This window comes from Acyrthosiphon pisum, chromosome A1 (genome assembly GCF_005508785.2).
Source record: "Acyrthosiphon pisum isolate AL4f chromosome A1, pea_aphid_22Mar2018_4r6ur, whole genome shotgun sequence".
NCBI classification, from domain to species: Eukaryota; Metazoa; Arthropoda; class Insecta; order Hemiptera; family Aphididae; genus Acyrthosiphon; species Acyrthosiphon pisum.
The window spans coordinates 141,322,496-141,347,034 of record NC_042494.1 but is presented as its reverse complement, the minus strand read 5'-3'; the positions used below and the strand labels follow the sequence as shown (position 1 = coordinate 141,347,034).

Genomic DNA, 24,539 nt, shown 5'->3' with positions numbered 1-24,539 from the left:
TCTCAATATAGGTACCAATATATTGTATTTGTTAATTTATTAATATGATGATCAAGGAATATAAATATAATATGATATAAAATTGTAATTTGTTTTGTCATTGTTTTACAACAAAATATTATTTATTAATATTGAAAATATTTGAAATGTTTTAGACAACATTAAATAGTATTGTTTATTTGTTTAAGCTTTAAGAAATTAGTTTTATGTTATACAATTAATGAGAACTTATGAAACGTTATCTTAGATTTATTTTATTAAATTACGTATCATATTTTATTTAAAATATAATACTTTTTAAGTAATTCACATGCATAGATATAATTGTATAATTAAAAACACTGAATTTATTTATAATTTAAAATAGGTAATACAGTTTTGTAAATAATTATTTGAAATGATTTACTATGAATAATTAAGCCCCATGATGGAAATTAAATATTATAATATTACATTATGTTTGTATTGTATGTAATACCGATAAATTCATAACCACGATCGTTTTTTAAATTTTAAAATAAAACTTAAACTAATATAGGTAGGTACTTAATAATAATTTTCAATTGCATGTATTTTATTAACTTAAAAAGTGTCGTTATTTATGAACTAATAATCATGAAATTATCATTTGCACGTTGTTTTGAATGTTTAGTCATTATAATTGACAATTGTACAGTACATTGCATATCTATATTAATTATTAATAGAATAATGCGTAATTTGTGAATTTTTACATCTATTGTATTGTATTTGTTTGATATTTGTTATTGAATAGTGTCTAACGAATATTTAAATTCTGAAAATGCACGTACAATTAGTAAATATTAGTTATAATACCACTGTTATTACTACTACTAATACCTACCTAATACCTAATAATAATTTAGTAATTTGAATAAATCAGGCAAAAACCCAATTTGTAATATCTAAAATGTAACAGATAATATACTTAAGTTAAATTTAACTGGTTAATAAACAAAATAAAATATATATAAAAGAGAAATATGCATATAGTAGGAATATCAAAAAGGAAAAATCAAATAACTTATAATTTATAAATAATAATAATTTTAATTAAAGTTTTATAGTCACAGAATTTTTTTTGTGTAGAATAGACATACAATATTCTTAAAAATACCTTCATACGTCTTCTTATAGTTTTTATATTTGTTTGAATACATCAAAAGAAATATAAATTTGGTTTTTATATTGGGACTCGGCAGTAGGGGTGTAGGGGAGATTTATAATTTCAGGAAGTGCGTGTAAAGGTCTTAACTAGGCCAAATATTGCATTACCATTTACCATAGTGTATACTTTTCCTAGGGATACGGATACCTAACTACAGTATTAATAGTGTAAGTAAAAAAGATTTTTAATTCTTCGCCCTATTTATCACATTTTAGTGTACTACGTGTTAATTCATACTGAAATTAAGGATTGTGGGTGTATGTTCATGACTTTAGATATTTGTTTACGATTAAAAATAGTTATTGTAATATTATAAATGAATTAACTTCTTTAAAATCAGGTCATTATTTTTGATTCTAAAATCTAAATGTAAGTATTCTGTTCTGTATGTTTTATGTGTTGTTGTTTAGTATACATTATAATAATTATGTTTTAGACTGTAGTCTGTATGTAGTACCTCCTAGGTAGGTACCTATATATTATTTACACAGATGAATAAATAATATGATGCCATAAAATATCAGGCAGTATCTATATATTTTGCAACGTACAGCGCTTTAATAATAAAAAAAGAACAAAGAACAATGGATAAATGGATAATCAATAAAGGGAAGCGATTTGTTTTATATATTTTATAGCAGCTATTTAAAAAATATATCGGTTGCGTACTTTGTTAACGATTGTAATAAATTGTCAACGCTGTTGTTACCTTACTCAATTACTTAAACGTAAGTAAATTTTGTCAGTATTAAAATGTACATACATTAGTGATTAGTTTAAAACTTAACAATTTAAGTAATTGATAAAGAAGATTTTTAAATTACGTATAGGTAATGTCTATAAGGGGCCTCTCTGTGGCATTGATTTAAGGAGAATCATTTAGGCAATTTATAATCTCGTCGTCGCCACCCGAGATCTATGTGTTTGTCGTAAATGATTATTGGTGTGTGTGGTGTCCACGCGGGTCAATTGTAGCGATACGGAGCGCTCTCCACGAACTCGCACGCCCATGTCAGCATGTAATATTGTGATCATTAAAAAACGATATTTTTCACTCAAACATATACGATTCTAATTTTATTTCAACAATACGTCGCAACGATTACCTCGATTTGCATTCTGAAAAAATAATCTTTTTTTCCACAACATGTACGAGGGATCGATCGAGGCACATTTTTAAAATTATATTTAGTTAATTAAATATTTAAATTGAGAATTCTGAATTTTTTACAATTTTTATTGCAATTTAATTTACAAAAATTAAAAATGTGGCTCGATCGTTCCCTTGTTTATATTACGGACAATCCGAATATTTTTTCAGAATGAAAATCGTGATAATTGTCGACACGTATCGTTGGAATTAGAAACAGTAGTTTTTGACAAAAAAAAGACGTGGTAGTGATGCAACTGAAGTATGCAAAAATGCGATTATACGATTTTTTATATTTATTAATGTTCATAACGATACACGGAACAGTTCCTATAAGTTACATTTCACTGCTAATGTTACTTTATTTTTTTTTTAACAATAATATATTGATCAAAATGTTTAGAAAATTATAGGTTAAAATTTTTGTAAATACTATTAGAGGGCATAAACGTGTTAGTTCACACATTATACCTACAATTATTAATTGTCATTTAATAAAATATCGAAGTTGTATTATAAATAACTAAAAAACTATTATTAAAATGTAGGTCATTCGTGTAGCAGGTGGTCAATAGGTATTTTTTGTAAAAAAGCCAATAAAAAAATTTTTTGAGGCATATAAATATATAATGTTACCTTTTAAACACAATGTATTAAATGTAACTTAACTATGACGAGTATCTACATTTTATATAGGTTAATAACTATATAATAACTAATAACTATATTTTTCTGCATTTTTTATTAACATATTATATGTACCTAATTTATGCTCAAGTAGATTGATTATTTAGGTACATATATTTTTCTAAGTATGTAATCAAAAAAAATTATATAGAATGTTAGTATAAGTTATTTTTTGTAACATTTCAACTAAATGATATAACATTGTTAATAATTAACAATGATTGATAACATGTTGAGGAACATAAATTTATATTTAAAAAATACATTAATATTTTTACAAAAACATGATATTTTAAAAATGCAATCTTTATCCATTAAGTAGGCTATATAGGTAGGTAAAACTTTAATAGTCTGTAAACATATCTATAATATTTACCAAATATGACAAATCGGTAGGTATGGAGTGTAAAAAATAAATCTTATACTTTTACAATAATTATTACCAATTTAAAATTTAAAACATTCTGTTATTCTAGTCAATGCTTAATAGAATTCAGAAAAGATATAAATAGCTTAAAATTAGTAAAATATTTAAAAAAAATGTTTTGTGTATATTAAAATAATAATAATATCGTAATATACACAATAGCTAAAATTTTAAATACAGCAACATAACTAAAAACTTTAGAGTCGAAAACCGTGATAAGCTCTATATATACATCTAAAAACGATTATAATTTCGTCAAAATTTAAATTTCAACCTACAAAAAATTGTGTCTACACGTATTTTAAAATTGTTGAAATGTTATTAGAAAAACTTACGGGGAAAAAAATTTTACCAACTTAAATTTAAAAAAAAAATGTCTAACTGGATCCAAAAACTGGTTCTGCGTAAAGATTCCACTTTAAGATATATTTGTTTGTTATTGCCAATTACTTAAAAAAGAACTGGGAATGTATAATTGACTGGATCTTGGCTGGATTTGGTTAAATTAATTTATAGGAAGTTAAAAGTTTCAACATATTTAGTTCAAATATAAAAAGTCGTCATTAATTAAAAAGTTGATTTATTAGGTACGTAACCTAACAAATATATTTTGAATCATGTATCAATATTAATTTAATTTAATTTAAAAATAATGTATGGAATAAATTGTATTTAATTTAAATATGATTATGTGAAAAAAACTAGTAGGTATCTGTTACAATTTATATTTGAATGGAAATCGTAGTAGGTACCTTTTATTGTTGCAGTGCAGTATAATAATTGTACGTGGATATAATAAAATATGGAAGTGATATTAAAAAATCATCTGATCGTTTGGTATTAATCAAGAATAACTTGATTGTCAATAATACTTAATATTAAATATTAATCACTATAATCTGTTATTAATTATCGCAATAGTGATGGCTATTTATGCGAAAAATTTTGCCGAAAATTATGTTATTATATTTATTTCTAGTATGTGTCAACTGTCTATTATGATATTATTTTCACTTTTCATATTATACAAGTTTATAGCCTTGACATTATATCATTTTGCTAAATTTTATTAATTTACTATGCATCAACCATATATTGGTTAATGGTTAAGGTGACAAGATTGAACAAAAAACGGACTTAATTTCATAGTCCTCTACTCCTCTTATTGGGTGGTTGTTATATTTAAAAGTTCAGACGTGCTTGGGTTTCAATGTTTTATCTAAAAAATACTCACTTAACATCTCTATCCGTTTGAATAAGTTAATAATCAGCGCGATTAACGCTAGCAGACAGCAGTATTGGTTATCATCTTCACGAATAAGTTTTCGTTGATTTTAAATTTTAATTTTGAAATTAGAGTGAAATTATTTTCATGTTTTTTTTTCTAATAATATTACTATTATATGCGTCGACTACAAATACATTTTTGAAGAGAAATATCAAACAACCATAATATTATACTTTATAGGTATTTCTTATTACTTATTAGTATGACTTTACTTTATTAACGAGATAAGTATGTGTGAAATATTATTTAAAATTAATAAGGATATCAAGAGTCTGTTTATCAGTATATCTGCAATTGGCTATACTTATTTGAAAACTTTTATTCTCTTACATGTACTTGCTTTGTTATACTTTTTAGTATTGTTAGGTGCCTAGACAAGCTCAAATTGATCTAAAGTGGCTGATACTTAAATGTGGGCACCCATCAATGTGGTAAAAAATATATACCGGTTATTAGCCGTGTTTGGACATAATAATATTGGCCGCATTGACGTACTGCGTATACCTACCTAAAGTTTATAATAAATGATTTTTAAGAAATAATATCATTAGTTACATCACTATTCACTATTGATTAATTATTCATGTTATTGATAGTTAATAAACGATTAGTATTACTGTCATTCAATTTAAAGTAAAATATTAAAATGTTACCTTTTTAAATTTAAATAATATAATTTAACACTTTGTTATTACTTTAATACTTACGCAATAATACTTAAGTATAATCATGGTACAGAACACTAACACTTGAAAATATATATATATAACAAAAAAACAACTGAATTAATAAAAATATATTCTTTAATTTTAAAATTACTAGAAATAATGAATATATATAAACTAAGTGTTAGTTTTATATACCTACCCATACAATAAAAATCAACAAATCCCCTATAATTGGGAACTTTAAAACATAATTATTCATGTTTGCCTTCCTTTTTTTCAATTCTCTGCTCCACTAAGGTAATTTTTTGTTTCAGGCAATATTTATACAATCAGTAGGTACTTACCTATATATTTTAATACTCGTATACGAATTTATTCATAATTAACTTTGACCAAGTGGACAATACGAAATAAAAATAAAAATATTCGATGCATTAACAATCATTATTTTGTTACTACCTATACCTACATGTAAACAGGTAATTCATTGAATAATTGTAATCATATAAAATATATTTTATTTACCTGTAGAGATTATACAGTATCACTTCAAACTTGTATAGTTGTATACTTATTCATCATAATCATTATTTTTTGTTATCAAATATAATTTGTAATCATTAAAATAACTGTGTAATATTACCAATTAATAATTGAAACGTAATAGTTTGCAATGGTTTGTATGACAGAATGGTAGAGAGAACTAATTTGTACCAAACTCGACAGTTAATCCAAGTACATTTATTTTTTAATTGTTCGTTTTTATTAGAAATTGAAGATATATTGAATATTGATACGCATTCGATTTAAGTACGTATATTAAATATTTTTGTTTCATTGAGTTATGGACCTTCTTTAAGCATATAGCTTGTGTTGGACGTTGGAATAGGAGAAAAGGGCTTAATATTAGTACTTAAAATAATGATATTTTATATGCTTATATTTGCAATTATAGAATACTCATATTATAGTTTATTAACGTAAATCCTTCTAAGCTATGTTTATTAATGCATATTTTGAAAATTTTAATTGGTTCTGAGTAATTGTTATGGTTTAATAATATTATGTAAGACCTTCCCAAACTCAAATTCCATTTATTATTCAATTTTAGATGTAGTAATAGTAGTGGAGTTAAGTTTAAAATTATTAGTATTACTATTTGTATTTTCTAGTTGTCTAATTATAGAAACCGAGAAAGTGGAACTGTTAATGATGTTTATGTATACTGGAATATTAATTCAAATGTTGAATAGTTTTTTCCGGACGTTTTAGAATTTTTGGGCAGTTAAATTGAATTGGTCGAAAATAGACTACCTACTACATAATTATATTTTCGCCAATAGTGGCCTCCTCAAATAGTAATCTGCTGTTACAAAATAGATGCAAATTATTGTTAATTTCTCCGGTTGCATTGTAATTTACATTATACAAAAATATTGGTTTATATTAAAATGATCAGACGGTGGCAGTGACCGACCGACGTTCCGAAGGACGTTTGGTTAGGTTTTGGGTTCTACGGCCTGCGTGTTTATATTATGTACATGCATGTCGCATGTGTTTGTGCAAGTGATAGGAGACAAACGACGGTACTATGTGCGTTTCCAGGTTAATGTTTACTCCAAGTCTTCCAATCACAACAGCCATCCACAACGACCTTGGACTATGAACAATAGGAGTGGATTTTGTAAATATCCTACCTTGGTTAATAAGACACATCCTACAATAATGCAGTTGACTGTCAATCCAAATAGAATTGAGGAAGGGTTAAATATTATCGTACACTCGTACAGTGACAGTGGCGTATATTTAAGATCTAATGAGTAATGAGGGGCAAGGGGAAATGGAAATCCAATTTCTGGGAGCAGTTGAATGAAAAAAACATGTTAATAATATTATCTAAATTGAATCGTTTTTAGTATTTTATTAATATCTACTGTGCACATTTGTTATACAATATTATGTAAAACGAACATTAGTCTTTTACTCTTTTATACCTTGGATACAATTAAGGAATTCGTCCTAATAATTTACACAATTATAGTGTGATAGGTTGAATTAATACAATACAGTAGGTTGAATTAATTTGAAAATATCATGTGTCTATAAAATATAATTATATACTTACATACTTTTTAAATTAGGTTCCCACAGCAAAATAACTAAAATTGTTATTATTTGTAAAAATATTTAATTTTCTCAAATTATTAACTTTAAATTTTGATAAATTTCTGGTTAGGCGGCACTGCTGGGAGCCTTCCTATTAATATTATTTTATGTCTAATGTTCTTATGTCACCACACTTACTCATTATACCTTGTTTCGTATAGATTGTAAATATACTTTTTAAAATAAAAAAAATTAAAAATGCTGATAAAAAAAATCATGCATTATATATAATGTACCTATCTTTCATTTTTTAAATTCCATTATAACAATATATGAGGAACCTATTACTAAATTGTCAAGCTTTTTACCCAAAGAACATTTTTTCATTGATATTTATAGAAAAAAACTAAAAAAAACTGGACATTCAAAATGTCTATAAATAACTCAAAAAGAGTCTACATATTTTGAAAATTGTACAATGTAGGCGTAGAAAATACTAATAAATACATTTGGTGAAAATTAAGTACAGTTATTTGTTTTTGAATCACTATAAAAAAAATCAATTTTGTAGAAAACTCGTTTTGCGTAAAATCCCTTTTTTTATTTTTTTCTCCAATGTTTTTGAAAACTAACGGATATAATAATATCTACATCCAGTTTGCTACTGGAAACTATCTCCAAAGTTGAAAATGTATGAATTATTTCGACTACTTTTCGCGTACACGGACACAAAACAATAAAATAGAAAAACAAAAATACCTTGATACTTACATCATTGTCAAATCAATACATCCCTCCGTTCAGAATTTAAAATTACGGAAAAAAGGTAATTTTTACAGAACACCAGATTTCGAAAAAAAATGAAAAACGGTAGACTTGAATTTTAACTAAATATTTATTTTAGAACTTTTAAAATATTTAGGTTCATTTTGTGATATTTATAGCTATGTATAATTAGTATTATAAAATGTTTCTTTAAGAGTAAATAGCTTGAACATGTTATTTTGCAGTTTAATCATAATCGTTCTTACCGTATTTAAATAAATATCGAAAAAAAATAATTACCATTTTTATAATCGTTTATATTTCAATTTTTCTACAAAATTCACCAAAATCATTAAAAAATTGCAATTATTTTTATAGTTAAAAATACATACTTTTTGATTTTAACATCTAAAGATTGAAATTAATGTAATACAAGATTCTTTGTAAGTTTTTTTACTGGTATTGAAATAATAATAATTTTAACGTAAAGCAATGTCTCGTACATTTTTTTTGTTTTACTTTGAAAATTTAAGGAATTTTTTTTCGTGTACAAATTTTATCACTAACTACACAATAACGAGATACCGTTTTAGTAAAAACCTAATATACAGCATAGAGACTTTCTTGAGTTTCTCAAACTATTTATAATGTATCAGATACCAATTTTTTTTTTTTAATATAAAATGTTGAACTGTCAAATTTTGTACGTCTTGCCTAAAATAAATTAGAATTTAAACTATTAATTTCCATCGAAAATTAAGTATTAGCTGAGTTATGCGTTTTTAAGTTTCAAAGAAAATTAATAATCACGATAAACTGTAGTCATTTACGCGCTAACAGTGTTGCTATATTCACATACAAAAAAAAAAAAAAAATTAAATAGTTTAAAAATCGGATTACGGGATACGAGTTATACAACAAATTAAATACTCCGGGACACGGCGAGTGGCATTTGAATTTGTACATCATATAGGTCTCGAATCCCTTGTCAGTTGACCCTTTGAAATAATGCAAAAAATAAGTGTACGTACGAAGTTTTCAGAGAAAATACGCATAGCACTTACCCGTGTCGATATATCCTTATGACCTTGAAATATACATGATTTACAAACGTTACGTTAAAATTGTATTGGAACGGTTCAGTGCCAACTATCGCCACGAGCGGTAGAAACACAATGTATCATAATTTATAGGTATATCTTTCGCTCTGGAATTTTCGCTTTATCGCGTTGCCTATCGCAATACAATGTACCAAGTTACAACGTATAAGACTTGGACCTATACGGTCGTGCCGGTCACGCGCTCGCAAAGTTCTCGTTGGTCGAACGGGCTCGGTAGGAAGTTCGCCTCGACGGCGCTAACGGGAGAGGATATTATAATAATATTATATATTATAACGCATTACAATAAATCTCGGTGCAACCGCTTCGCCTCGCGATGTATACGGAGCGGCGTGCATAATATTAATTTATTAATTTTTCACGTTCAATAACAATACCTACCCACAGCGTTCATAATAATATTATCTGGAAGGTATATATTGTGTGAGAAGAGCGTATACCCTCGCACCACGTAGATACCCACCCGACCAGAATCGACGTTAATGGTGGTTGGGCGACTCAATCACTGCCAAAATATACACGTGATGACCTTAGCGGCGCCGCGTCTGTTAGGTTTGGTCAGACACTCTGATACGCCGTTTTCGAGGACGAGATTAATAATAAATCGGGAACTAATTAATATATATATACACACATATTGTTGTATATAACTTTATTTTTTATTTTTAAACTTGTCTATACGCCGTATGGTATAGTTACGCCCTAATAATTATTTAAATTTTATAAAATAATAAAACTCTTGGCCAGTCGTCGGGACTGGTGTTTTAAAATTTGAAAGTATAATAATTATAAATCATCGCATTTTATACAGAATACATATAATGTAATATAATATATCTGCAGTACACCTAAACCCGGTTTACTATACATATATTATTACCCAGAGTTTATATCTACATATTAAACATATGTGAGTATAATAGACGTTCTTAAAAGTGCTAAAATTTTAAGTGAATTTATTATACTTAATATCTTATTACTTAATATCACAATATATTATATCTGTAATCTGTATCAAAGTTAATACAAAGCCAAGATTTTCTACCCGGTTATCTTATAGTTGAAACGTAGTACTTACAAATAGGTAACTTTGTAATATAGTCAAGTTTTCCGAAATTTTATGCAGCCGGTATGTTATAATTTAAAAGAAATGATATTTCACAATTTTTTCGCAATATTTCGATGGATTTTCCTTATGTTTAAGGAAACTTTTGTAAAAAAATCTATAATCATATACATATAATTATAATATTAATATGACAAAATAACATTTAATTAGTAGGTATAAATTAGTTTTAGGTTAGATTAGGTCAGGTTTTTGCAACAATTCTAATATTCTATATTTGTATGTATAAAATAGAGAGCATACATAATTATATGTTTTTAAAACCCACTTAAAAATAACAAATAAAAGTTTTATATTATGAGAGCTGCAAATACACTTAGTACAATAATTATCGTTCCCTTTTTAATGATTATTCAACTCTATCTTTTATTCCTACTATAATCTCATATTTTCACCAAATTATACACTCTTTTTATTAGGATGGACCATAATAACTGTCTATCTCACGCTTTTAAGTTTTTTTACAACAAAACTCTCTTTCTGCACTCGTCATATCTTGTTATAAACGAGGTACTCGGTTTAACGTCAGTAGCGTCATACATTTCAGATGAATTACAGTATTCACCCAAGTACTCAAGGGATGGTTTTAAGGGAATAATCCTCCCCCCTGAAATTTTCTAGGATTACGCAAACTTAGAAATTTAACACCATTTAGAATTACAGCCTACGTAATTATCCCCCCCCCCCCGAAAAAAAATTTGTTCTGAGTATGGCTTTGTAAGCAGTAATATTAAACTGCGGCTAGGTGACCGAAAAAATTCATATGGTTAAAAGTTTACCTACCTATAGTCACTATAAAGTGCCTATTCAGAGGTTCCCAAAGTTAGTTGTTTTTTTCTACATTTTTATTTTGAGTCTGGCCCATTTACTAGTGTAAAAAATGCTTTATCTTCAACTTAGAAGGGGGTTTTAGACTCTGGTAGCCAAATGGATTTAGTTAAACAAAAAAATAAATTTACGCAAAACCGGTAAATCATAAATACTTGACATTTTTACCAAATTTATTTTATGATAACATTTTCTAGAAGTAATACTCTTTCTAATTAATACTGACTTCTTTTCGAATTTTCAACCAAATTCCTCTCAAAACAGTAATATAAATCAGAAAAACTATAACTTATCATATAATTTTCAAATAAAAAAATAATTATTCAACACTCATCAAGTAAGGGTAGTGTTACCACTGGGTGACTCATCTCATCAAATAATCATGTACCTATCTATTTTTTCTATTGCCATATATTCTTATTGTTCCTAAAGGAACTGAATGTACCTATACTATACCAATACAATAATAAAATATCAATAAAAATTTAAAACTGACCTATGCTATAAGGTGGGCAAAGCGAGGTGAGTATTTCCTTTCACTTATCTCTGATTTTATTTGTCGTATGTCTAGTCTTTTTGGTTGAACTTACTGATCGATCTTCTAATAAATTATTTCCGGCGTCAACAGCCAACGGTCCTTGAATTGTCACTCGAAATTGGTCGTTACGGTTTTATGTAATCGTATCCTTTGTTCGATTTTAAAACTTGAATGTAGAAGTATACGCTATACACAAGTTAGCTTCCTGGTTTTTAAGGTACATTATAGGCTATAGGTGGATATCCGGGGTGGGGGAACCTCAAAAAAGTTATAGGGCTTATCCCCCCTGGCCATCACAAATATAAGTGCCTAGATGCCTAAATACCCTAAATACCTTATAATTGTCATTATTGTAAAATGTACTTTTATTAACTTTTAAATTAAAATGCATTTCAAAAAAGTAGGGTAGGCGGGTACCTACTTATCTAATGTAGGTATACAGTAGGTGTCGAGTGAGTCACTGTAATTGATGGGTATTCAATTTGAATCCAATGATATAAAATCATTGTATACGAAAAGAGTTCTGAACCAAAGACTATATTACTAAGTATAATAGTATATGTTACTATTACTATTCTATTGCTATTATAATAGTAATTTATTTAACTATTAGGAAATAATAATACAGATACAGTAAATATTTCATCTGAAAATATGTTTTTTTATTATTTATTTTTTATTTTTAATTTTTACATTGTATTTATAAAATGTAATGAAATAGGTAATTTAAAAATGTCAAGTATCCATGTAAATATTTTTAAATTATAACAAAACAACTAAAATTGATGTTCTTCGTCTAAATATCTAATTTTCTCAAAATTTGAAATTAATATATATATAATACATATCTATTAAAACCTATGTGTATATTTTTAGATACTTGGTTACAGTATAAACTACCTGTCTATCTATGTTACCGTGTTTTAAATATTCAATTCTTAGCCATAGTAATTTAACATTTTATAAATATTGAACTGCAAATAATTTTCGATATTTATTAATTGGTACCATAATATGATACCTTATGAGGAACTTTCTATTTAATGTTCAAACTTTTTGACCAAGCAAAAAAAAATTTCTAATTTCAAATTTTTTTAAACACCGGTTGAAATTAAAACTATTTTACTTTAACAATACCGGAAAATATGACATTTACTCGGAGGATTTGAAAACTCAGATTGCCGCGAATGTCTACCTACACAATATTTAGAACTTCTACAGGTGGTCTCAATACAACAGATAATGTTAGCGCTCTTTTTCTGTTATGCGCGGAATAAAACATGGATGCGATCTACAATAGTTAAAATTAGATTCGATGACCTTTCTATTGTAAATATTGAAAATGATTTAGCATGAAAGATAAATAATAAGCACATAATTGATGGTTTTTAAATTAAAAATCTATTCATGGTATTATTTGTATATCCTTATACCTACAAATACATGTGATATGAGTTTTTACTAATGGCTATTTTGAGAAGTTACTGAAACGATTTCAAAAAAAGTTTTATAAATAGATTCATTGAGACTCAGTGGGTGTTATAGCTTCTGTTTTCAACCCCTATAGGTTATTTATAATATATTAATATATATATAATCGGTATGCGGTGGCTCACCCTGATGCGTTTATAGGCTCATGAAAATGTTTTTATTTATATATATAGATAGAGTTGCCATTGGTTACGGAAACAAAAAAAAATTGGTATAGACTAGCCAACCATGCTTTGCTATGGGGTATTACTTAACTAAATTATTTAAGTACGGTATTTATTGATTGTTCTTCAATGATACGATAAAAGGCAATGTCCTCCTTATGTGTGTAGCTTATAGAGTCAAAAACCGCTAACCGGTTTCTAAAAATGTTTCTGAGATTGTACTGTGTCTATCAAAAAAGTTAAGAGATTAAATTATTTAAACCACGTTCGAAAATATAACAAGTACTACATCCAATCTGCCACAGGCGATTTAGTTAACAAAGCTGGGCGGTAAACCGATAGATACTGATTTGCCCGTGAACTGAAGTACACTAAAACCGAAATACATTGATATAGAGCCGTGTATTTAATATATTTTCATTTCTTAACGGGTAAAATGTGGATTATACAGCTAATATATACCTATATATAAAACTAAAGTTATACTTAAAAAAATGCCATAAATAAAATAATGTTTTTAGCAAAGAAATTGTTTTTTATTCATGTTATTTATTAGTTATTATATTATTATAATAGGTATACTAACCAATCCTGCACGGCGTCGCCCGTGACAAATTAAATAATTCCCATGGACTTACTCCGTCTCAAACTCTGTTAAATGTAAGCTACTGAACTTATTAACTGGGGTGGTTTTGATCAAATATAAAACACAGACCTAAAATATTATGCGCAATCGTAATAACTATTTTATTATCTATAACTAATGACAACCCTATATACAGAGTGTCCCGCGAGGATTTGCCCAGTGTGATAACTGTGATATCTCCTGAGATAGTAAATATTATATCATAAATCTATTTTTTTTTTTATTAGACTCACAAAGAAAAGGTACACATATATTTAATTTTAGATTCTGAGTGGAACGATGAATGTATTGATTTTACAATGATGTGTGTTTTTTTATTTTTATTTATTTATTTTTTTTTTTGTGATCAATAGTTTTCAAAAGCGCCGTGAAAAACAAAAGAAAAATTAAGGAAAAACGGGAATTTTTACGCAAAAGCTGTTTTCGAGAAAATCGATTTTGGTTTTTGGTGTAACTTTAAAACAAATAACCGTAGATACATGACATTTTCACTGGTTGTTTATATTTCTATTTTCTATACACAATAAAATTTTCAAAATATTTTGATTAGTTTTGAACTGTTTAGGGACATTTTCAGTTTCCAATTTTTTTAGTTTTTTTTTTCTATGAATGTCAATAAAACTTTATTTGTTGAGTAAAAATACTTGAAAATTTAATACAAGGCTCGTACTATATTCTTACAATGATATTTGAAAAATATTAAAAATCCTTAGTCACAGTTTTTTTTTATTAGCATTTTAAGTTCAAAAATTTACAAAATATTATGTAAAAATCACGAATATTAGCAAATTATTTTGTGTTAAGAATTCGTAAAAATTTTTCTTTTTAAATCTAAGTTTTATCTATTGGGCCAAAAAGTGTAAAAAATTAATACAAGACTCCTGATACATTGTTACAATAGCAGTTGAAAAATATTAAAAATACATAGGCACAATTATTTTTTATAAGCATTTGAAGTTGAAAATTTGACAAAATTTATCAAATTTAAAATTGAATAATTATTTTGTAGATACAAATTCATAAAATTTTCAACTTTTATTTCTTAGGATGGAAAATTTAAAACAAGATTCCACGTAAGTAGTAAATTCTGTTACCAAAGAATCTAAAAAATACATAAGCACAGTTTATTTTTATACTCATTTTAAGTTCAAATTTGGACGAAATTACATATAAAAAAACCTAGAATAACTATTTTAGTTATTTTGTTGTGATTGTATAATATTATTCGTGGGTATTTGAAACTTCTAAAGTATACTATTATATATTTATAATAGTATCACGGTTTGTTGCTGATGTACTGAAGTACCTAATGGATATTGTGATATGATTAATTTGGAATTTATTATAGGTACCTATTATAGGTCAATTTTTTTTTTTAATACAATAGATATAAGTATAATATATCTTAGGTATACCTAGATTCAGTCTCCGCTCAGAATCGTTTTTCTTATACAATGATATTCTATCATTGAAGTCAAATTTAATACCATCCATTATACAGTGACCCACTTGTAACAGCAGAGCGACATCCTCTTGCCAACCTTTTTTAATTTAATTTAATTTTTTGGTAAAAAAGAAGAAGATTTTTTTTTTATGTTAGAAACAATTGAAGATAATTTATAGAGTTTATTTTTCTGAAAATGTTGACTTTTCATTTATTAATTTTCTCATTTATTTCATGATTTTTAATAATATTTTTAGTTTATAGGTAAAACGGCAAAAAACGGGCGGCGAGTATAACTCTATGGCTACCTAATGGATATATCCTCACGGGATACCCTGTATTTAACTATATAAACAATAAAATATTAATTTTTCTTGAGCCAACATGTGTGAGCCCCTATTTAAAATGCAAATTTGAGCAAACATTAAATAAGTTTAATTACTAATTAGGTATCATTTCTGTTTAAAATATACAAGAGTAAACACTAAGCTACCTAATTGTTTTTTAAATTTTTTATGGATAAATTTCCAAATAGCATTTCAGTAATATTTATGTTACTAATTGTTTTATTTGTAACACTTTGTAAGTTGTCCTATTGTAATTAATAATGTCAAGTGAAGGTTATGTCCTTAGCCCTCCCCCCCCCCCCAAAAAAAAAAAAGGAAAACTAATAAAATAAAATGAACGCTATGCGGCTATAGCCCAATATTTTAGGGCTATTTGCACCAACTGGCACGTTATTATGTATGGAAAACCTATTATTTACCTATTGACTATGGTTTTCATCGTGACTTACATTGTCGTGATAACTAATACTCGCAATAGGGCAATACCATTATGGTTGTATATGTAAGTATGATTTTGCGATATTGGTTGGCCTTCGCTCCTACAATTTTTTATTAAGTTTATAAGTTAAAATCAAAGTTATCGGTTCACTGTTTATAAATAATTACCTACTTACAATCAAATTAAAAAAATAACGTTTACCTGTTTTCTTATAGTTTGATTATGATGAAAATATATAGCCAAATATTAATTTTATAAAATAATATTTTTAAATATTATAGTTACTTTAAATTATCTTATTTTCTAAAAAGAATCTTTAACAATCTTATTATTTTTTTTTCATCCTTCGGCTAATTTAACTCAAACTAGTTTTAAAAAAGATCTCTTGGATATGTATCTCACCGGGTCATAATCTCGTTTATTAAATTCATTATGACCCAGTTGCTTAATATAAATTAACAAACATTTTATGTGATTTTAAAATTATATTTGTATCATTACTTTGTTACCATAGTATCTATATTTTATTACTATTTACATTCTTTGTTTTTTTTTTTTTTTTTAAACCACTTAATTGCAAGGAAAACAAAGAAATTTCCACAAAAATAATTATGTATAGTATACACATGTATGTTTTAGTTTATTTTATATAGCTACATACAATTTGTGAACCTAGTTATAGTAGGTATGATATGAATTGGCCTACAAGAAAAAAAATCAGCCACCAAAATATAACACTATACAGTATACAATGTCATTTACTATAGTTTTTAATTTAAATATTTTTATTCCATATAATAATGTATAAATGTACGACTATTATAGTAATGTAGAATAAATTCTAAATAGTATAATATTAGTTTATTAAGACAGTATTTAAGTTTACAGCTTATAATTAAATAATCGTTTATAAAATATAGGTAGTTAATAAATGCAATAGTTATTTTTATTGGTTTATTGTTATGTGAGTATTATCATTAAATATTAGTATAAGTGAATAATAATATGATGTTTATATATTTGGTAAAATTTATCACTTATTAGCTATTAAGGCTTAAATGTTAATAGCGCCATTGATTGTATAAAAATGATGAATATAATATATTTTAGTGGAAATTAATTCGATTTTGCAGTAATTGAGAGAGCTAGAATTACTTTTGAGGAGCTAATTTGATTGTAACATACACTAATTGTATCTATTTATATTGCGATATCATTAGAACCAATAATTAGTTTTTTTAGTAGTCTTAACATAACTAACTGGTTGAATAAAATATAAATTAATGTAAATGTACTTATAATTTATTGGAATAATTTTATCTGACACTGAACGGTGCGAGTAATGCACATGCACCTGCATTGATTTAAGTATTTTCCTGTTTATAATTGAATATAATACATATGGATGTATAAGTCACTATTTATTTTAACGTAACATTAAGTGTCACATAATTTTTATGTGCTGACCTTTAAATATATAATATTTACCTACATTTTTATACATTGACACATAGCCGGATAATATTATTCCGAAATAACTCTCAAGTCCACGATTATAATTTACTAGTAACAGAATCAGTGTATATGTAGTATAATTCAAGATAATATATATAGATACCTATATTAAATGCGTGACACATAATAGTGAATTTTATTTTAAGACTTCCGAGTTGTAAATTTATATTGTTCGGAAAACAGTTCCTTTTCAAAATGTCTGCAAAACAAAGATTTATATTTCATTTTCTGCACATTCACGTTGAAAGTAAACGTCGTATCTACCAATACATCGCTTTAACGATGCGTATAGTGGTTGAAGGGCACTAAATTATGATTATTTTATATTCATTCAGAACGGGATTTTGCTCTTGTGGATTAGGATATTGGGCGTGTTCAGTTTTCTTTGATTTGTCTGAGTATATAAAGAATGGAGAATGTAAAACCAAGCACAGTGATTCGTCGTTAGAGTTCAATTGTTGTTGTATTCCATAATTTTAATTGTTATTCTTTGTCCGCTGTAAGCCGTTTGTCGATTATTTGCAAAAAAATGGCAACTTCTATCAAAATTGATAATGGCTTCGCCGTCAAACTTTCGTCTCATCAACTGGTATACAATGTTTTATTAATTTTAATTAATAATTATTTATATTTGAATTTTTATACAATTGTATTTATAACCAGGATAATAATATGTGTAGGTTTTTTGAGGATTTTAAAATGTTCTAACTTATCCCTTTAAACTGTGTGTTCTTAAACTAAAACATATGTAATTCTATATGTTGTATAAATGTTTGAATAATTATTATGTAGGATTGATTATTAAAAAGCTTTTGAAAAAGTTTATGAAAAATTATATTTTATAATTTTTACTGACAGAATGCACAAACACTGAATAGAGAAACAGTTTTAATACATACATTAAATTAAAAAAGTTATTAGTATTTAACCAATAACAAGGTTGAAAATATTATACTTGCAACTTTACAAAACGATTTTTTTTATTGTATCAAACCACTAACTTCTTAAACTTTTTATTTTATTTTTGTTTAAACCTTTTATCGCATACATTATACTAAATATAATTTTTGATCATTATTGTATTAATATTTCTTTATTAAAACTATATAGACTTTAAATGTTTATCATATATCTTAAATTTTAAATAATTAGCCCAACGCCCATGAGTCCGATGCTTGACTATATAAATCATTACAACAATTTAAGAAGAGCATTTTTCCAGAATTGTTTAAACAAAAACCTATCATCCTTATATTCCATTGTAATATGAACACATTAAACATAATATTGTATTCAGTTGTTTAAGAATAAATACGACACTTACCTACCATAAACGCAACAGCGCAGCAAAGAAATAATTAAGAAACATGTTTTACTGAAATTCGTTCTGTTTATAAATTAATATATTTTTATTTTAGTTCCAGAAAAAGATCTATTACAGCAACAACATGGACGAAACAAACCAAGCAAAATTCAGTTACAGCATAGTACCCACCACTGCCAAAGACAAGCATACTGTTGCTGCTTTCCTAAGAAAATTCTTTTTCCGCGATGAACCATTGAACGTAGCGATACAGTTGTTGGAAGAAACAGATTCGGCAGCAAAACTTGAAAATTACTGCATTAGCTATTTACAATATGGTATTTAAATTATAAATACTTTGGTCCGATTGAATAATTTATAAGTTGTTGTAGACTTTGTATTGGAACTTAAGTTCGTAAAATAAGAGGAATATTTAAAATAAAATAACAAGATAATTATAAAAGATAATAATATGCAATGTTTAAAATATATACCAGAAACTAATAATTATTATTTATCAAACATAATCGTAAAATTTAGTAACACGTGTTTCTTTATAATATGTAACGTTGTATAAATATAAATTAATTTATACTTAGGAATGACATTTATGGCGGTATCTCAAACTGGTGACATAATGGGCGTAATTTTGAACAACATAATGCATAGAGACGACGTAGAAGAAGACGACGAGGACGGTGAAACATGTAATGACAATTTGAAGTTTAAGGACATCGTGGTTCTCTTGGAAAAAATTAAACGAGAAGCAGACGTGTTTACCCAATATAAAAATGTAAATCGTATATTGGAAATAAAAATTGTTACAGTGAATGAAGCTTATAGAGGCCAAGGAGTATGCAAGGCGCTCGTCGATAAAACAAAGTACGCAAAAAAAAACTCATATTAATACGCAAATCGAATATTTGATTAATATCCATTCGGTACTATAGGGTTCTTCCTAAACCAACCTAGTTTCAATTTTAATATTTAATAAGTGGTCAATATTGTTTATTAGTTATTATTTATTACCAATTAAAAATCATATACGTATTATGTATTAAATTTAAAATTACACTGCCCATCTGTGGCCCATTGAAGAGAAATTTCATTAGAAAATATAAAATTTAATATACGCGTTTATATACAAGGTTTAGAGTAATAATTAAAATGTATTTAGATTTATATTGTAGCAAATATTTATTTTACTGTATGCAATTACAAACAATATTAAAGTGAAATTTTAATTTTTAGAGAATATGCACTGGAAATGGGTTGTCAAATGATTTACGTAGAGTGCACCAGTCATTATTCTGCCAAGGCAGTCGAAAGACTTGGTTTTCAATGCATTTATTCGCTGGCCTATAACGATTATGTAAACGAACATGGTGAGATGGTGTTCAAAACACAATCTCCACACAGAGGTGCCAAAGTGTATGTGTTGCCTTTGTAATAATACCTTCAATTCGATTTGAACCTCTACACAGTTCGCCCACCTCCTTTACAATAACAATAATAATCATTAGTCGTTAACAGTAACGTATTTTTTTGTATATAATTTATGAATTTTTTATAATGTACCAGACTATAAAGTTCAACAAAAAATCAAAATTATAAACTACGAGTATATCTATATATATATATTTATCATGTTATTGTACTTTATTTATAATTGTTGATTTATATAAAAGATATTTTATTGATTTTGCTTTGGTCTACTAGCAGTTACATTATTATGAATTTCTTGTTTGAAATGTATAATATGATTATATCTTTAAAATTGATATATTTCTATGTTTCATAAAAATAATACTGAGCGAATTATTATTATAATTATATATTATTTTTTTTTGTTACATGTATTATGATATTGTGTATTTAATAAAAGAAATATTCAAATTATAATACACATACCTATTAAATAAATATTGAAAATGTTATAATTTTTTTAATACATAGTACCTATTAACTATAATATAAATGTGTATACACAATAATAATATTATTATAATTATTATTATTACTATTATTAAAAAAAAAACGATAGAATAAAAGAAGTTTAAATGTATAGGTACAAAATATACTACTGACTCAATTTCAACAAACTTAACATCAAAGATTTACGTATCGATTCCCGATTTAATTATAATTAAACATATAGGCATATATATATATTATATATGTTAATAATAATATACGATCAACCTAACTCCTGCTCCTGAAAAACTGAGTTGTAAAATTCTAATACACCCGAGGTGTCATTGCTGTCATCTGTCCGGTTACATCACAACTTCAAAAAAATTAATTATTTATAATGAGCTATAATATATGCTACATTAATATAGAGTATAATCTATGATTATTCAGATAATTTTTTATTTGATCATTTCTATTATTTGCGGGTAGACAAAAAAGTTATCAACCATTTCGAAGAATCTATCAGACATCAGTACCTAACATTTTAGCAATGTTTGTACATTTCCGTCACTGAAGATTTAAAAATTGAAATTTTTTTTATTATTATATCATGATTAAAAGGTTGTCCTTGGTACTATCGGTCATAGGACGTAAGTATAAGTAACATTTAGCGGCGTTCGCAATGGTGAGGGGGGGGGGGGGGTTCTAACGGACTGAAGTCCGCCTCATCACCCGTATTATTATTACTTTAAAAAATATATTTATGAAGTTTCAACTGTCACCAAATGTAAGCAAGACATATATATTTCATATATGTCTTACCAGAACGTATATGAAATTGTATACCAATTGCATACCAATTTTCCTAAAATGATCAGTATTTTTTGCTAAAAGTATGAGCTACATGTATGAAATACCTTGTATTAAATTGTCTAGCCTTATAGCTATACAAATTTAATATTTTATAAGTTTTGAACTACAAATTAACTGTGGTTCTGTCAACATTTGAACTTTAAATACTTATAAAAAAAAACCATGCCTATGTATCATTAATATTTTAGTTATAATAAAAACTTACCTATTTAGACATTTATAGATAAAAAAAAACTTAAATTAATCAAATAAAATCCAAGTGGAGGCGGTCTAAGTATCTAACCAAGGTTACCAAACAATTTTACATATTTTAATTTTTTTCTCCAATTATTTTAAAAAAGTACTGAGAATTTTCAATTTTGACCTCCTAAAAGTATCATCTAGATCCAATTTGCTTTTAAAAACATCCATCGGGCATCAACGTTTATGATCAGAGCAGAAACATTTCAAGACACCTCAATTAAACGTTTAAAACTATTAGACTGGACAAAAAAAAAAAAATTGTAATTAATTTTCAAGTTCCCCCCCCCCTCCCATTAAAAAAAACGTACACACGCCACTGGTAACATTTATTTTATATTAAGTTTTGGATTGAATGTAATATGTAACTACTCTGCCGTCATAAGTGAAAACGCCGTACCTAGGTCACTGGAGAACGATTTTGAGAAAAATGCGTTTTTGTGTTTTGTATTTTCAAAAAATCATAACACCTTGTACATTCTAATTATTTAAATATGATATCTGTTTCCCTACGTAATTTTACCCAATGGATGCAATAAAACAATAATAAATATGATTAAATTAATTTTTAACAAGACATTTTACTTTTCACGTTGTATCTTAGTATTGGTATAAACTTTAGATATACTTTATTCAAAAACAAGAATGCCGTAACTCGTAAGTAACAATTTGTAATATGATAAAATTATTTGTATATTTTAATATTAATGAATTCACAAAACAAAAATATTATTTTTAAGTCAATTTATAAATAAATAAAAAAAACTTTATACATAATTTTTATAATTAGCATGCTGGAATGTTTTTTTTGCAATACGTAAACTGGTCCGTGATACTAAGCCAAAATTCCGTCAATTATAATTTATTGTATATGTACTAAGATAAAATGCCGTATCTTCAACAATATACTTATGGCGTTAGTGCTTACTGCTTAGTATAGTGTATTTGCGGGGTTTTTACCTAGTAACCACGATTTGTTTCTACGATTTACGCGTTTTAGTTAATTGATTATTGCTTGTATTATACTTTTGGAGTAATATTTCAGACATATGGCATATTCATCCACACAAGCTAAATTTTACAATAATTTATTTGTTTTTATCTCATTTTTATTTTTTTTGGGACTTACGGCGTTTTTGCTGTATTATGTTTTAGATGTCTTAAATTTGTATGAGCCTAAAGCACTTTCAAAAATAAAATCCGAAGACCGCCTATTATTTGGTAGTAAGTCAGGACTCATAGGCGTGACTCAACTTAGCGTGTCTCAACTTCAAAGAAATAAGAATACCTTAAGATATTTTCCTGCTGATCGATGACAGTAAAATATCACAACTTTATTTTTTTTTAATTTAATTTAATTTAATTCTCATGTCAGTCACCAGTAAGTTAATTTTGGAATATATCAAAGTCAACATAATAATGAATCCCTGCTACCCTCGCAGTCTTGCTTCAATAGCTGAAACACGCATATCAGGATACTTTGGTGCAGTTTGAGTGTCAATTTGTTAACTAATTAAAAGTAATTAACGAACGTAAATAATCAATACACAAAGTACTTATTTTAAACGGTTAATATATAAAACGAATAATAAATATAATGACGTTAGTCGTTAGTAACCTAATCATACTGTTAAATGTATGAAATTTGATCCTTTGGTTAAATAAGATAAAAATTATAGTATTATTCAAAATTATACTATTTAGAAAACTATTTAGAAAAAAAAAAAAATATTAACACTATTGATCGTTCAATTTAAATCATGGTCGCGTATTATAAAGCCAATATGTATTCGGCAATATCGTACTAATCGGGCGACTGGTGAGGAAACTTTCGCATAGCTAAATATCATACATTCGGGATTGTTTTTTTTTTTATAAAAATAAATGATTTTAGACTTTCCGTCATAACTGTAATAATCAGGGTATGCTTATTGCTCAATACTGTATAATATCCAGTGCTGGTAGCCTTCAAGCCTTGGAATTTTGGATGCTCATATTTCAAATTTTTGAACATAGAATAACCCATAAATACGACGTGTTTCTGTGGTTGAATGTCACATAATAAAAATAGGCCCAACAGCTTAAATTTTAATACCGCAATGATTAAAGAATCCATGAGCTCGAAAAATGTCTATATGAAATGTCAGCAGAAAAAATAATAACACAAAAAACTCATTGCTAATAGTTTATGTTAATTAAAAATGTGGTGAAAAAATATTTCCGCAAATAATTATTATAGTTATAGGTTACCTATCTATAAATATGATGGC

General features: G+C 26.6%; 1 protein-coding gene across 2 annotated transcripts; it reads left to right on the top strand.

The window, feature by feature from the left end:
- The first annotated feature begins 1,848 nt into the window (after positions 1 to 1,848).
- AANAT1 (arylalkylamine N-acetyltransferase-like) lies at positions 1,849 to 21,167 on the top strand. Of its 2 annotated transcripts, none has more exons than XM_008183995.3 (4): positions 1,849 to 1,917; positions 19,358 to 19,580; positions 19,842 to 20,124; positions 20,494 to 21,167. In XM_008183995.3, exons 2-4 carry the CDS (start codon positions 19,388 to 19,390, stop codon positions 20,690 to 20,692), a joined length of 675 nt encoding a protein of 224 aa, XP_008182217.1. In that variant the 5' UTR covers positions 1,849 to 1,917; positions 19,358 to 19,387; the 3' UTR covers positions 20,693 to 21,167. The 2 variants fall into 2 exon arrangements, with proteins under 2 accessions (XP_008182217.1, NP_001155479.1); NM_001162007.2 differs by lacking the exon at positions 1,849 to 1,917 and adding an exon at positions 18,370 to 18,528 and having other exon boundaries at positions 20,494 to 21,165.
- Positions 21,168 to 24,539: the final 3,372 nt, after the last annotated feature.